This window comes from Hydractinia symbiolongicarpus, chromosome 12 (assembly GCF_029227915.1).
Source record: "Hydractinia symbiolongicarpus strain clone_291-10 chromosome 12, HSymV2.1, whole genome shotgun sequence".
Lineage (NCBI taxonomy): Eukaryota > Metazoa > Cnidaria > Hydrozoa > Anthoathecata > Hydractiniidae > Hydractinia > Hydractinia symbiolongicarpus.
In genome coordinates, this window is record NC_079886.1 from 7,478,687 (window position 1) to 7,493,521 (window position 14,835).

At 33.5% G+C, this 14,835-nt stretch overlaps 2 protein-coding genes across 2 annotated transcripts; one reads left to right on the plus strand and one right to left on the minus strand.

Annotated features, from left to right (window-relative positions):
• Positions 1–3,642: 3,642 nt before the first annotated feature.
• Positions 3,643–7,900, minus strand: LOC130622193 (tRNA wybutosine-synthesizing protein 5-like). Its single transcript, XM_057437628.1, has 2 exons — positions 6,041–7,900; positions 3,643–4,855 (listed from the first exon to the last, which is right to left on the minus strand). The coding sequence occupies exons 1-2, from the start codon at positions 6,815–6,817 to the stop codon at positions 4,445–4,447; spliced, it is 1,188 nt and encodes a 395-aa protein (XP_057293611.1). The 5' UTR covers positions 6,818–7,900; the 3' UTR covers positions 3,643–4,444.
• Positions 7,901–10,263: 2,363 nt separating this feature from the next.
• On the plus strand, positions 10,264–14,091 carry LOC130622029 (serine/threonine-protein kinase DCLK2-like). The gene is made up of 2 exons (XM_057437423.1): positions 10,264–12,839; positions 13,140–14,091. Exons 1-2 carry the CDS (start codon positions 10,743–10,745, stop codon positions 13,719–13,721), a joined length of 2,679 nt encoding a protein of 892 aa, XP_057293406.1. The 5' UTR covers positions 10,264–10,742; the 3' UTR covers positions 13,722–14,091.
• Positions 14,092–14,835: the final 744 nt, after the last annotated feature.

The following is a 14,835-nucleotide window of genomic DNA, read 5'->3' on the forward strand; positions in this document are numbered from 1 at the left end:
CGGCTTACAGACGTAATTAATTAATAGCCATCTACAAAATTTATCAGACACAATGAAAACGGCTATAAAATGTATTTTTAAATATAATGGATCGTACATGAATTCAATTTTACTCAGAGTAGTTTCTGGACATCAAAAACCGTAAGGCTGAAACGAGATATGCAAATTCTGGTAAGGAAAGACAAAAGAGACAGGCTTGAAGGACTGTCAATAAAAAAGTCGTGATAATCAAAGGAAAAAACGATTACTACCTCATTAAAATCGGAACTTCAAATCCTAGCGGGATGCTAATGAGCTCATAAAGAGTTAACATGAATTTTAATTAAGGAGTTTATGAAACATATAATATGTATAAGACAAAATACTATTATTCAATTAAACACTATAATACCTCAATGAAATTGATCTTGTTTTGAGGCACCGACACTGCAAATTGTAATTACAACACTTTGGATTACTAATTAAAATGTATGACTGCTTCCTATATTCATCTTAAACGGATCGAATCAATGTGTGAATGAAGCTCTTGTTGCAGGATAGCATCCTATATTGTCTTAATTCATAAGCAGGTATCAGAAGTTTAAACCACTTTAAAAGATCTGTTGCAAATAGGGAAATTGTGTTTTTAAGTAACTTGTAAATCAAATTAAAATTCAAAGTAGCATTGCTTATTTTCATGCATGTTTTTGAGGAGCGCTTTATTTTTTGGTATGTTGGCGCTCTATGGTTTTTTGTTGTGTTTGCGCTTCATATTTTGTTACGTTGGCACGCCATGCTTGTCCTTTTCGCCGCAATTTTAGCAATTAAGGAGTGGTTAATATAAACACGATGTTATATTTGGCGTGTCAATGCAGAGCCTGCGCATGTCTTTAAAATTGGTGCAGATAAGACCTAGAACACAAATGTAGACAGGCTGAAACTTTAAAAGTATTACCACACTAAGTAGTTCAAAGCGCTTGTGGACGACCGCCCTTTAGCGTAAACTATTAATCAGAGGGTTATATCTTACTATCTTAAAATTGTATGTTAAATTCAAATGAAAAATAAAAAGCGTACATAAATAAAAAGACAGCTTTAAAACAAAACACACCGTTGTCCAAGGGTTTTCGCCGTTGTCTTTTATATTAAAAAGGCGAATAAACCGGGGATGAGGGTGTAATAATACAAAATGTGAGGACAAAGTACTCTAAAAATAAATTTACTGCGCAGTGGGCTTTAAAATATTTTTGTAGGTAGAGTACAAGGATAATAAAATGCATTTAAGTAGAGTATATCAGTCTACCTGCAGTATAAATAAATACCTTTTACCGTGGCGGCGTTCTGGGGATGAGGTTGCAAACTAATTGTTCCTTCGCAAACATGTTAAAACACGCGTTTAAATCAATCTAATTTCTTATCCTTAAACTAATAATTCGTAGCGCAAAAGTTCTAATTCGGCTTCTTCCTAACAGTGATAAATTAACGGGGTGTCTCAGGTTATTTAGGGGCCTGGAACATGCGCTGATCCGGAATCATGATAATTTCGGTACTACAGTGACACCCGAACCACCTTAGTAATATGCCCATAGATTCGAAAACAATGAAAACATGAAAGATTGCGTGCGAGATTTGAACCGCAGTAAATTCTCGTACGTGACTGGTTAAAAATAACAGCCGGTCGATGACGAGCAAAATGGTAGAATTTCTACAACATATTTGAAGACAAGTTACAAAAGAAAAATGAAATGTCGAATCATGCACAAGCTTTTTGAACATAAAATACACGATAGAATAATGCATATATCCATAAATTCTTTGATTTTCTTATAAACAGATAAGTACAAGGGCAGTTGAAATTTATGGGAAAAGCTGTCATATCGCGGTCCAAGATTCCAGAATATTTCCTCTTCTTTTAGCTGTGCTAAACTTTAATAAAATTGTAATTAAGGAATTCATCTTAATTCTTTTCGCTTTTTATTCCTTTGTTTTCTTGCAGAATCAAAATACTTCGTAATTTTTTTTTGCATTTTAATGATCTTGATCCGCTTGCAAAATATTGCCTGATGCATCAAATTTCAGTTTTTATTTAAAGTGCTACAGAAGATCTATTTGAAAAGAACACCCCTCTTAACAACCTCGATTCCAGAACCTGTTGTTTCTTTTTTGCATACCTGACGGCGAGACAAGATTTTCTATCCCTTCTCGTCCCCAGAGCTCTTTGAGATAAACTTTCGAGTTTAGGTCAAAGAGCTCTGGGGACGAGAATGGCCCCTATCCGATTTACATTTACCAGATATTTACGATACAGCCTTTTAAAATGGTAACCAACAGCACCCGTTCTGCTGCGGGTAGCAAGTAAGAAAACTTTGCGAGGACAGAAACTCGCGAATTTTTTTGAATGACGTTCGCGAATCTAAATCAAAAAAATTTCATAAGAAGAAAAACGTTCGCCACATCTGCAAAATTATAAAAAACTTTCGCGATCCGTATGATATATAACATCCAAAGTGGACATTTTTCCTTGATGTAGCTGAAAAATATCTTATTTGTAAGCATAATTTGGCGATTCGAAGGTAAAACATTTTAAATCAGACTTTTTTACAAATAAATTTTGTACATATATACTCCCGCGAATGATTTATCAAGCTTGAACTGAACAAAAATTCCGCAAATAATAATTTGGAAAGTTTCTCAAAAAGGCCAAAAATAATGAAAATTTTTCTCGTGAAAGTTTCTGTTACGGCAATTTCTCCAATTAGATTATTCTGCAAAAGATTTTGGCATTCGGCTTATAAAAATACCACACACATATATGAAGCGAGGCTCTTGCATAAGAGGAAAAATGTAAATTCCAAAGTATTGGCAGGCATTAATTACAAAAACTCTATTTCCTCTTTTGTATAAAATGATCAAAATTGCTTATAAACCTGTTTCTTGTATGGAAAAAAGCGCGCGTACAAATGTCATGTTATCCAGATAGAAATAATTTTGTGTTTTACAGTGGACTCTCAATAACTCGAAACCCTTTAACTCGAACCTCGAACGAATTCCAGACCGTGAGAATTTCCTAATAAACTCTCATAATCAACTCTCTACTACTCGAATCTCCATAACTCGAAAATATCCTTAGTCACACAAGATTTTTTGTCCTTTGAAAGCATATTAGGCTATTTTCGCTATTCATAACTCGAACAATCTAAAAGTTTAAGAATTTCAGATTTTTTTTCTAATTCGAATAATTTCTACGTGTGTCCCTTACTTGACATTCGAACGGCCCCTTAGATCATTCGAACGCGCCGTTCGAATGTCAAGTGGTGTGTTTACAAATAAAGAAATGATGGAGTGTCTCAAGGATTTGAATGATAATATTAAACATCAAAAAATTTGACCAGTAAACAAATTGTAATTACGGATCTTTTTATTACAGAATAGATTTAGTCAACTGAAATACACTGCTTACGACTTACTTCTCACCGAAGGTAGACAATTACTCAAATACATCGTTTTCTTTCAAAGAGCTTATGTATAAAGGATAAACTTAGCAAAATTTCTAAACTCTCCATTGCTTGAACCGCTCCATAATTCGAACGATTTCTGATTCCCCGTGAGAGTTCAAATTATGGAGAGACCACTGTATTTGACGCGAGTGAAATTTTGGCAATGCAACATTTTTCAAATTGTATTAGTAACAAGAAAGTAGAAAAACAGATAAACTTTGTTCCCGGGACTATTCTACACCCGCCTTTCCGTCAGCATAGTGAGAGAGGAGGGTTAAGGGAATTAAAGAAACAGAAAAAAATACAATTGGAGAGAAGCACACATTATGACGAAAGAGTTTAGTCACGTTTTCGCTTGTTGACTGTATCCTTGTGGCTGAATTCCCCTATTTATTTATTTGGTGAAATAATTGCTCGGGTCTGTATAATATCATGCATTCATGTTTATTGCAGGGTGAAACCCTTCATTTAATTATCTGGTACAATGATTGTTCGGGTCTGTATAACATCATAGATTTTATTTATTGCAGGGTGAAACCCTTCATTTAATTATCTGGTGAAATAATTGTTCGGGTCTGCATAAAATCACACATTCATATTTATTGCAGGGTGAATTTCCATTATTTAATTATCTAGTGAAACACTTGTTCGAGTCTGTATAATATTGCACATTTATTTGCTTTTATTTCATGTTGAATCCTTTTACTCGATTCTCTACGAATATCTATGTAATTTTTTCTTTATTGCAGACAGAATCTCCCTTATATAGTTGTGTATACAAGTAAGTTTTCGAGCCTGTGTAATACCGCAAATTTATGTTTATTGCTCTTTGTATTGGTACAGAAAAAACTCAAACATGCATAGACAACAACGTAATTGTATCTGGGCGTGTCGCATTTCCGAAATATTCCAAAACAATCTCTCGAATGGTGTAACTTTCAATCCCCTAAATTACCTTCACAAGACGATCAAGACCTCCATAATAAACCTCTTATCTTAAGAGGAGGTGCATTCTTCACTTGATCAACTTTTGGTGGCAATTGCTTCAAACCACAATATTTCAAAATTGTTTCTACTAAGCGATCTCTTTGTTTTTCAGTCGGTATTTCGTGCCAGTGTTTGAATAAAAACGCTTCTATAGTAGCAGGCAAATTTTGCAGCACTTTTTTAAATTGTTCCTTTCCCTTATTCTGTTCGATTATATTAAGCAACCAGTATTTAAAACACGGCCATTGATTTCCTTTCATGATTTTTGTGAGGTAAGCGTTTGTTCCCTTATCACCAAAGAAGATATTTAAAGAAATAGTTGTTTCTGTGGAGGTCACTTGGTGCCACCAAAATGCTGGAAAGAACAGCATATCCCCAGCATTTACTGTGCACTAAAAATAAAATTAAACGAAACTTAAAATATAATTTCAAGATAACATAAAACCCTAAAAGGTAGGCATTCATATGACTGCATTTTCAGCTCGTATGGAAACCTTATTATTTCATTCTTTCATTCGAAAAAGGCTTTTTGTCACCTAGTGTGTTTCTATAGTTTACTATCTTTCGAACTAAAGACATTCACCATGCAATAAACAGACAGACAAACAGACAGACAGGAAGACAGGCAGACAGACAGGAAGACAGGCAGACAGGTAGGCAGACAACAGACACCCAGACAGACAGAAAGACAGACAGACAGACAGACAGACAGACAGACAGACAAAACATGATCATTTAGCGCCTTATTCTAATAAGCGCTGCAGTTGCATATTTGCCGCTTACTTTACAACATCTTAAAAAACACCATAACAGGGTTACCACTTTTTTATTAAGTCAAATTTGACTTTTGATGACAATTTTCATATTCCTCTTAAGCAACTGAAAATATTTAAGGAGATTTTAAAGGTAATGCCACGAGTGAAGAACAATTTTTTTCCCTTACTGTAGCATTTCTATGCATTTTAAAAATAAAAACATGTAATAAACCATATGCTTATGTAAAAGGAAAATTGTAAAGAATTGAGAAAATCAATAAAAGTCTACTCTTGGAAGAGATTTACGGAGACGTGGCAACCCAATGCATAAACAATCATAAAAAAGGTTTGTTGAAGCCGATCTCCAGTATGTGCTTGGGTAATCTTAGACTACAAAACTTTAGACCCTTAATAAACTGAACTGACAATATTTTACTGGTTAAAAAGGACACCAATTTTTTGAATTATTTCAACCGGTAATGGCCTCAGTAATGGCACTTTCCTCAACATTTTATTCTCTATCCCCCGTTGTGGAAAACGTGTCTGTTACCTTCTGTACAATTCCTGCTTACAAACTGTGTGTCAAGGAGTAACTGGGCATGTCCTACTATCAAAAACATGTTTCCAAACTCCATGCGGCAAACTCCACAACTAGGGGAATATTTTTTTTGTGCGAAATTAAAGGAATTAGGCTAAAATAGGACACACAAAAAACGAATATATAGAACGTTATATCAAAAGAAAATTCAACTGCTACAATATAGTGGTATTAAATTTATTTATGAGGACCATAAAAGAATAACATTTAAATAAATAACATACTTCATAACAAGTTGCATTGCGAAATTTTGGATATTCTGTTAAATCGGGATCATCACAGTTCACATTGGACTGTATTGTTTTCCCTTTCGAGCCAAGTGCATTAGGGTATAGTCTTTCTAGTTCTGCAGCCGGGTATAAACGAACAACTTTTTGACCTGACAGAACGATAAGAAAGTTGTCATCGGGATCAAAGTGACAAAACTCATAATGTCCTTGCCTTGCCAGCCAAAGATAAGGACCCAAATGGACTTTCTCGATATACACAGGAATTTGCAAGCCTGCTTCTAACTCTGGCAATGCTTTCTTTATGTTCTGAACAGCGAGATAAGTAGTTTCTGCTTTCTTGTTGTTTTCTTCTATATTTTCGATATAAGTTGAAAATTTCATAGATTCAATGCTGTAACTTTTTCCAGTTCTATATGATTCTGCACTTGTGTTTTGCCGCACAAACACCGTATTGTGTCCTGCTTTTTCTTTGAGCGATTTCAACGTCCACTTTCTCGCAGGCCAGTCTTCTATGCCATTTTTAATTAAAACAGGTTTTTCTTTGCTAAAATAATTTGCTTGAAATTCATCGCATGACAAATTCGAAACACTCTCAACTTGCAGAGCTTTTTTGACGACTTCATTTGATGACATTGTGTTAGCTGTCGTTTTATAGGAATACAAAATGAACGCAGTACAAATTGTTTGTATCTCATGTATATTGTATCTACAAAAATTCCAAACATTTACAATTATGGTAGAAAAGATACTACAAATTTCTATGCAGAGCATATTTTTTTGTGCATAACTAATTTAAGGGAAGAAAGTGTTTAGGAAAAAAACGCTGTTTGCAACTTTTAGAACATTTGCAAAAGTTTATTCCTGCAAAAAGTAAAGTTAATCCTGCAAAATCTTTTTGAATTAGAAATGGTGTCTTTTTCAGTTTTGTCTTGGTTAATCAGTTTTTAGTGGATACCAAAACAGTCCCTTGGGCTCTTTCCTGCATTGATCCATCATCATACCTTCAGCTGAAAATGCCTTGGGAACATTGATTAATTGACACTAATTTGTTTTATGGTCCTGGAAACAAAATTACTTTGGCTGAATAGAAAAAGAAAAAATAGCCTTACCATACACGTAGTAATGGCCAATACCTGTAGTTATTAAGACCAAACGGGATAGACATTCAAAAGTTTTAATGGCAAAAGTAAACACTGCTTGTATATGGGCAAACTCACTTTAGCTAGTAGCCCTGTTATGCCTTATTTCCGAGAATAATACCGGACACTAACAATTAAATATAATATAGTTAAATCCTAGGAGTGGTACAATAGCGTATAGCATACTTCGTATATTTAGGCATGTCATACTCTGTATACTAAGCATGTCACACTCTGTATACTAAGCATGTCACACTCCGTATACTATAAGCACCTCACATTCCATTTACTAAGCCTGTCACACTCAGTATAGTAGGCATGTCAGACTCCATATAGCATACTTCGTATATGAAGCATGTCACAGTCCGTATAGCATACTCCGTATGGCATAATCCTTATAGCAATTTCTGCATAGTCCCCATAGCAAATTCTGCATAACATACTCTTGGTATCACACAATCTGTATGCCATAATCCTTTTTTTGCAATCAAACTAATGTTCCCACACTCCGTATAACGTGCTTGTCTTTTTAACTTGTTCTTTATGGTGATTATTTTTTATTTTTTTCGGAATTAGTTTTAAACAGTCATATATTGCAATATTTCCACTTTAGGAAAATTTGTTGGCAGACTCCTTATAGCTAAACCAAACTCCATATAGCAGCTATACGGAGTATTACTCCGTATAGGCTGAATAGAAAAAGAAAAAATAGCCTTGCCATACACGTAGTAATGATGCTTAGTTTTACTTATCAATAGACACAATAAATGGCAAAATGGCTGGTAGTGTCAACCAAGCAAATTAAATACTTTTTTCATAGAAATGTTCTTTATAAGAATTTTAGGCTGCAATTTTAGATTAAGAACAATAGGTCTTTTGTTTACCACAATAGAAAAAAATAATAATGATCAGTCTGGTCAAAATGTTTTAAAAAAGATATACAGTACAGTCCAGATGTAAGCGTGCGTGTACGCTCAACTTGCAAAAATAATTGCTTTCATTCAAAAAACAATAGGATAGCAAGTTCCTTTCAAATTGCGCGAAAATAATTGCTTCGTGTTAAAAACAAAAGCATAGCAAGAAACATTGTATATAAACAATACCTTGCGCGAGAAAAAATTAAACGCGAAGGCCATTGAATTTTTATTTTTTTTTAACAACGAAACTAATTATAGTAACGCGATTTTAATCTCGATATATTTAAAAAACACAAGCTTTTTTAAAAAAACAACAAATCCCATGATCTAAATATTTAAAAAAAAATAAGTAAGGAGGTTTAAAAGAGAAGGAGACACATCTTCGCAAAAACATTTCTATCGTCGTTTTTTGTTTTTAAACTTTTAAAAATTGATCTATATAAAAAACATTTCTATCGCCGTTTTTCGTTTTTAAACTTTTAAAATGCGATCTAAAAAAACATTCCTATCGCCGTTTTTCGTTTTTAAACTTTTAAAATGCGATCTAAAAAAATTTCTATCGCCGCTATTCGTTTTTAAAGTTTTAAAAAGCGATCTAAAAAAGCTTTTTTATCAAAATTAAAGTTTCAATCTTTGTTAAAATATAATTTTTATCGTTTAAAAGCTTTATTTAACCCGCGCAACCAACAATGCCTTCTCGCTAGTTTATTTAGTTTCCACGCAAAACTTTTATTTAATAAAACTATTAAACAATGGCTCTTCGTGTCACATTGATAAAGTTGATAACATTTGTAATTATGCTATTGGGAATAGTTATGTTAACACTATTTAACAATAGTTACGCACAGTTATAACCTATTTTTTCTTCAATAATCTTTTGTTTATTACGTGCAAGTTAATGACTTACAAGACTCGCAAAATAATTAATAAGAACAAAAGACAAATAACTACCACCTCCGAGAAAAAGGTGTGAAACTTCAGCGTACGCATACGCTTACATCTGGACTGTACTGTATAAGGAAAGTCTTTCAAATGGAACACCAAATTATACTTTTATCTAAAGTTTATGGTCTGTTCTGACCAAACTATGGACGCCAGATTAACTTTAGAAGCGGGAATGGCTTGTGTCTTAAGACAGGTTTGTGCATTCACAGTTGGGATAGTCCATTTATTGACAGGAGAAGCCAAACCTAGCCTTGGACAAATGTATTACACTTTTAAAAACCATATGGGAGAGACATAACTCTAAACATAGGACTTTTGTTTTAATTTGGGTCAAAATAGGTCACGAGGGTGCCGATAAGCTGCATAAGCTGTAAAAAGTGCAGGCGTTTTCAGGCGACTTCGGCGTTTTGAAAAAAATTCAAGTATTCGCCCGAAAAACCCGCATAGGCCCGAATAATGCCTGAAAAAAAAAAAAAAAACAGACACTAATGTAATTCAAAAAAACTATAAAAATTAAATAAACTTACTATGTGGTAGTGAAGTTCTTAAAATGGTTTTTGATGGTTTTTGATAAAGTTTAATTTATAAATAACTTCTATATAAACTTTATTAACTCCTTTCTCTTCAAGCGCCTTCTTCCCAACTATCGTCCGCATGGTTTTGTTACAAGGAATTGCATTTCAGGAATGTTCCAGGCGAGTTCGGGAAAGTGCGGTCGGTTTCAGGGGACAACCGCCAATTTTAATTGAAAAGTCGGGCATTTGCGGCTTATCGGCACCCTCTTAATAGGTCCATGACACATTTGGTAAAGTATCTATCTATTAGCACTAAGAACAGGGTTCTTTTTATGGTCGGGGGAGACGGTATTTATTTAAAAACGTGAGTTATCAAATCTAGCTCAATCAATATTGCGAGCGAGAATTGGGTCTGGGAATTTTTTTAAGTTCATAGAAGAGAAGTGTTTCAAACAGAGAAGTTTTTCGAACAGAAGAGAAGTGTTTCGAACAGAAGAAAAGTGTTTCGAACAGAAGAAAAGTGTTTCGAACAAAAGAAAAAATTTTTGAGGAAAGAAGAGAAGTGAGCCATAGAGCCATTGTACTACGCCGGCAAATGGTGTAACGTATATACCACAAGTTATACTGGGCATGCACACTAACTGCAAGTTAGCCATTTCTTCATTGCGCATTTCAGAACCCTTATCTGACCTCATGGATTCGTGTAAAAGAAGCACGTAAATTTAAAGTACATTTAAATTACATTTCTCCTTTGTTATAAAGAACATTAACTAATGACGACAAATAACCAGCTAAAAACGTAACATTAAAAGACCCTAATATAATAAATTCTTCCCAAGTTTGCATTGATAAAAATATGTTTGAAAAATTACTGCAGTGAGAAAATACGCTTAAGGATAATAGCCTCTGTGATGAAGAGTTTACTACGGCGATCACAACTTGTTATTATTATGCTCGATGTTTCAAACATTTTAAAATAGGAAAAAGGAGTAGGGTAGACAGGTTGATGAGGCAAAACATTCTACGAACTTACAAACTGATAAGAAGAGCGAACGAACCAAGTGTTGTCAGGGGCAAGAAAAGTATTTCAAGACTTTTTCACAATAGAAAACGATAGCTAGATGTTCAAATATGTGTCATTTAATGTCACAGGATAATATTGATAGTTCGTATAATTATAATGGTATTACGTGGTACTTTACCTCCTTTAACTAATGCAAGATATAGAGAAAACACAACACGAACTCGAGTGCAATTAAAAAAGCCATTAGGATTCACGGCTAAAGACTCTTACAGATATAGAGCACGGAAGAAAATGAATGATCTACCTTTCATACCTCATGCTGATTCAAAACCAAAAGTTGTTTTGTTTTACAAAAATGGTGATCGTAATTTTCGAGGATATCATGTAACAGTGACTCCTAGAAGGTTTAGAAACTTTGACAACCTTTTAAATGAGTTAACTCGTGTGACAAATTTACCACAGGGTGCTAGGTTTATTTTTACACCTGATAGTGGGAATCGCATTGATAACTTGGAACAGCTGGCTGATGGCAAGTCTTATGTATGTGGGTCTTTTCCAAAATTAAAAAGGATTAATTATGGCTGCGCGCCAGATGGTTCAGTTAGAAAATGTCAGGTTAATAGAAATTTCATTCCTTCACAAAATTCTATAAAAATGAGGGTTGAAACTGATAGACCTCCTGCAAATGTTAAACCTAAAATCATTACTATTATACGAAATGGAATTGGTCGCCCAAGAAAATGTGTTAAAGTTCTTCTGAATAAACGTACTGCACAAGTTTATGATCAAGTTTTAAATGATATAACCTCAGCAGTTGGCGTTGATGGAAGTTCTGGTGTGAGAAAGTTGTTTAATACAAATGGCCAGTTAGTCATGAGTTTATCAGAATTATTTGGAGAAGAAGACGTTTTCGTAGCAGTTGGAAGCGAAAAGTTCCGGTTTACAGAAATCCCATACATGCTAGATGAACTTGGTTTAAGCAAGCAGCGAAGAAAAAATAAGCCAAAATCAGTCCCACTGCCACCTACAAAACGAAGTCCACCCAAAACCACACCTGACAAACGACCTACAGAAATCCGAACATTAAAAAAATTGCCAGATATAAAGAAAAAAGAAAAGGAGGCAATAATTGAGAATGTTGAAGAAAATAAAAAAATGAAAGGTTCGGTCAGAGAAAATTTGAAAAAAGAAGCTAAAAAGGTTACTGAGGATAGTATTGACCATATTGTATTTAGTGATAACGAAATTGAAAATGTAGTGGCCACTGTAGTGGCCAATGTGCAATCTCCTGTCTCATCAACTAAATTATCATCAGCAAGTGAAAATGAAAAGTCATCAAAAAGTAGCAAATCCACAATAAGCAGCAAATCAACGAAAAGTTTGAAATCAGAAAATTCATCAATTTCATCTTCTACAAATGTGTCTGAAATGAAAAAGGTTATTATTGATGTAGTCGAAAATGATGAGAACAATAACAAGTCTAATGCAAATGTCAATCCTGAAATTTCTCATGTGGATTTAGAGTCAGATAATAGTTCTGTGGAAACTGATGATGAAGAAGATAAAGATGTGGTTGATAGTATTGGAGTTAATAAAGGTATAGAAGACAAAGTTATCAACTCCGAAGATAATGATGATGATGACAGTGATCATATTGACAGCAAAGATCATGATGACATTGATAGTAAGGACAATGCTGATTCAGTGGAGAGCTCCTCCACAGATACAGTTACTGTTCAAAGTACTCATAGTAGTAATAGCAAATTGCCTTCAGTCAAATCCCCTTTGTTAAATTATTCAGTTGCAAAGAGAGATGTCACACGTATAAGTGAAAGAGTAGATACAAGTGAAAAGTTATTTGAACTTTACGATTTTGGAGCAAAATTAGGAGATGGGAATTTTGCAGTGGTTAAGGAAGGTGTTGACAAAAAAACTGGAGAAAAATATGCCATAAAAATAATTGATGGTGCGAAAATTAAAGGGAAGGACGCACTACTTCGAAATGAAATTAAAATCCAGCAAGAATGTTTTCATCCGAATATTGTTCAATTATATCATGATTATCATTCTCCTACAGAAATATTTCTTGTAATGGAATTAATATCTGGTGGTGACTTTTTCGATTTAGTTGCACAAAACGTGAAGTTTGAGGAAGAAGAGGCAGCTGGTTATGTAAGAGATTTGTGCAGTGGTCTGGATTATCTTCATCAGAGAAATATTGTTCATAGAGATATTAAGCCAGAGAATTTAATGGTAAGAATGAATGTTACTAAGTTACATTATAACGAGCGCGTGTATAAATTATAGGTGGCCCCTATATTCCTGCAATATACTTTTAGAAAATACTTATTTTGGCAGGTTTAGAAGCTATATATAATGTACAATTTTTTCATTAAAATTCCTATTTTTGTTAAACTTGCTTATACTCCCCAAAAAAGGTCAAAAAACTTCTGAAAATCTTCTGCGTTTTTTTAGAATTTTTTTGTCTGTGTGAATTAAATTTGAACCACGATGAAATTAATCTCCTGGCACATGCTTCATCTTGTTTTTAAGGTTTACGAGACTTCAGGTGGTCAGCAGATAATAAAACTTGCTGATTTTGGTCTTGCTATGAAAGTAACGCAGCCTATTTTCACAATATGTGGCACACCAACTTATGTATCACCAGAAATTTTAATGGAAAAGGGTTACGGGCTTGAAGTTGATATGTGGGCTGCTGGTGTTATTATTTATATTATGCTTTGTGGCTTTCCACCATTTCGAAGTCCGAATCGTCAACAAACTGAATTATTTGATATGATTGAAGCAGGAGAATTTGAATTTTTGGAGCCATATTGGGATGATGTATCAGATTTAGCAAAAGATTTGATAAATAACATTTTAGTTGTTGATGTTGACAATCGCTTTAAAGCTAGTCAAGTGTTTTCCCATCCATGGCTGGAACAGTATAATTTAAGTCGCAACAACACAATGGAATGGTCACCAAAGAAAAAGAACCGGTTTAAGACAATGGCAAAAGGCGTTCAATCATTACAAAGAATGAAATTCTTACTAGATTTGAAACTTCAAAGGGGAGAAAATTTTATTACTCATGTTAGCTCACATGCTAGTTCACAAAGTCATCAAGAAACTTAGTTGGCATAAGTACTGTTTACAAAGTTACTGTTCAAATATTGCAGTTTTATTGTTTTCTACTTACTTTGTGGTATGATTTTTTTGGTTAAAAAAAATAATCCTGGGTTAAAGCTTTTTTATAAATGCGTTGTGCAATATTTTTATGGATACGAATATTTACCAAAAAAAATTATATGAAGATTTTTATTTTGCTGATTCTTTATCTTTCCTTTTTTACTTTTGCTCGGATATCCAACTTTTACTTTCATATTTATACTTTTGCTTCTGTTACCTTCTGTTTCACTAGTTTTTTATAACTTTTTCAACTTTAATGACCAAAGCTTATTTGTTACCTCTATGAAAATGAAACTAATGTGTACCACCTTTAGGAATAAATAAATGCAGAACAAAAGAATTCAGATCGTACAAATTCAACATAAAATCCAATGATCCTGCATTTGCAATTTTATATTTCGCATTATAAGCAATTTTTGAGGTCATAATTTTTAACTTAAATTCTGCTTTTTTTTCTTTCGCAAACAATTTCTTTTCTTAAGGTATCTTTTTTTTGTATTTTATATTCATAGTTTGCAATAATATTTATTTTTAAAAGAGCTTCTTGTATCATTGATATTTTCACACGAATGTCATTGTAATCCTTTCAGATGTAAAAATTTCCTTTTGCTTGTGGTTTATGATTATAGAAAAAGATTTTTGGTCGTAATGGTGTGTTTATAGGCGTGATGTTTGCATAGACAAGTAACCACCGCTAAGGGGCTGTTTATATGTACAAAAATTTCCTCAGATATTCGGAATTTTTAATACATTTTTGAAATGAACGTAAAACCTGCAACCTAATAAATATATTCTTAAAAACTATACAACATATTTCGACGTGCTTATACTTTTGGAGAAAAAAAATGATTGGTGCTGAACCAAATTCCGTCAATTCCATCAAGGTTTTTCTTCAACCAAATCTTTTTTCCACAATATTTTGTTAGTGAGCTGGTCCTATAATGTTTGGGACAGTATTTTTAATATATATATTTTTTGTAACAAAATTCATGCAAATGCTACGTAGGGAAAGTCATTAAATTGATTTTTCTATGGTCAAAATTTTTCTCAGTAGGCAAAT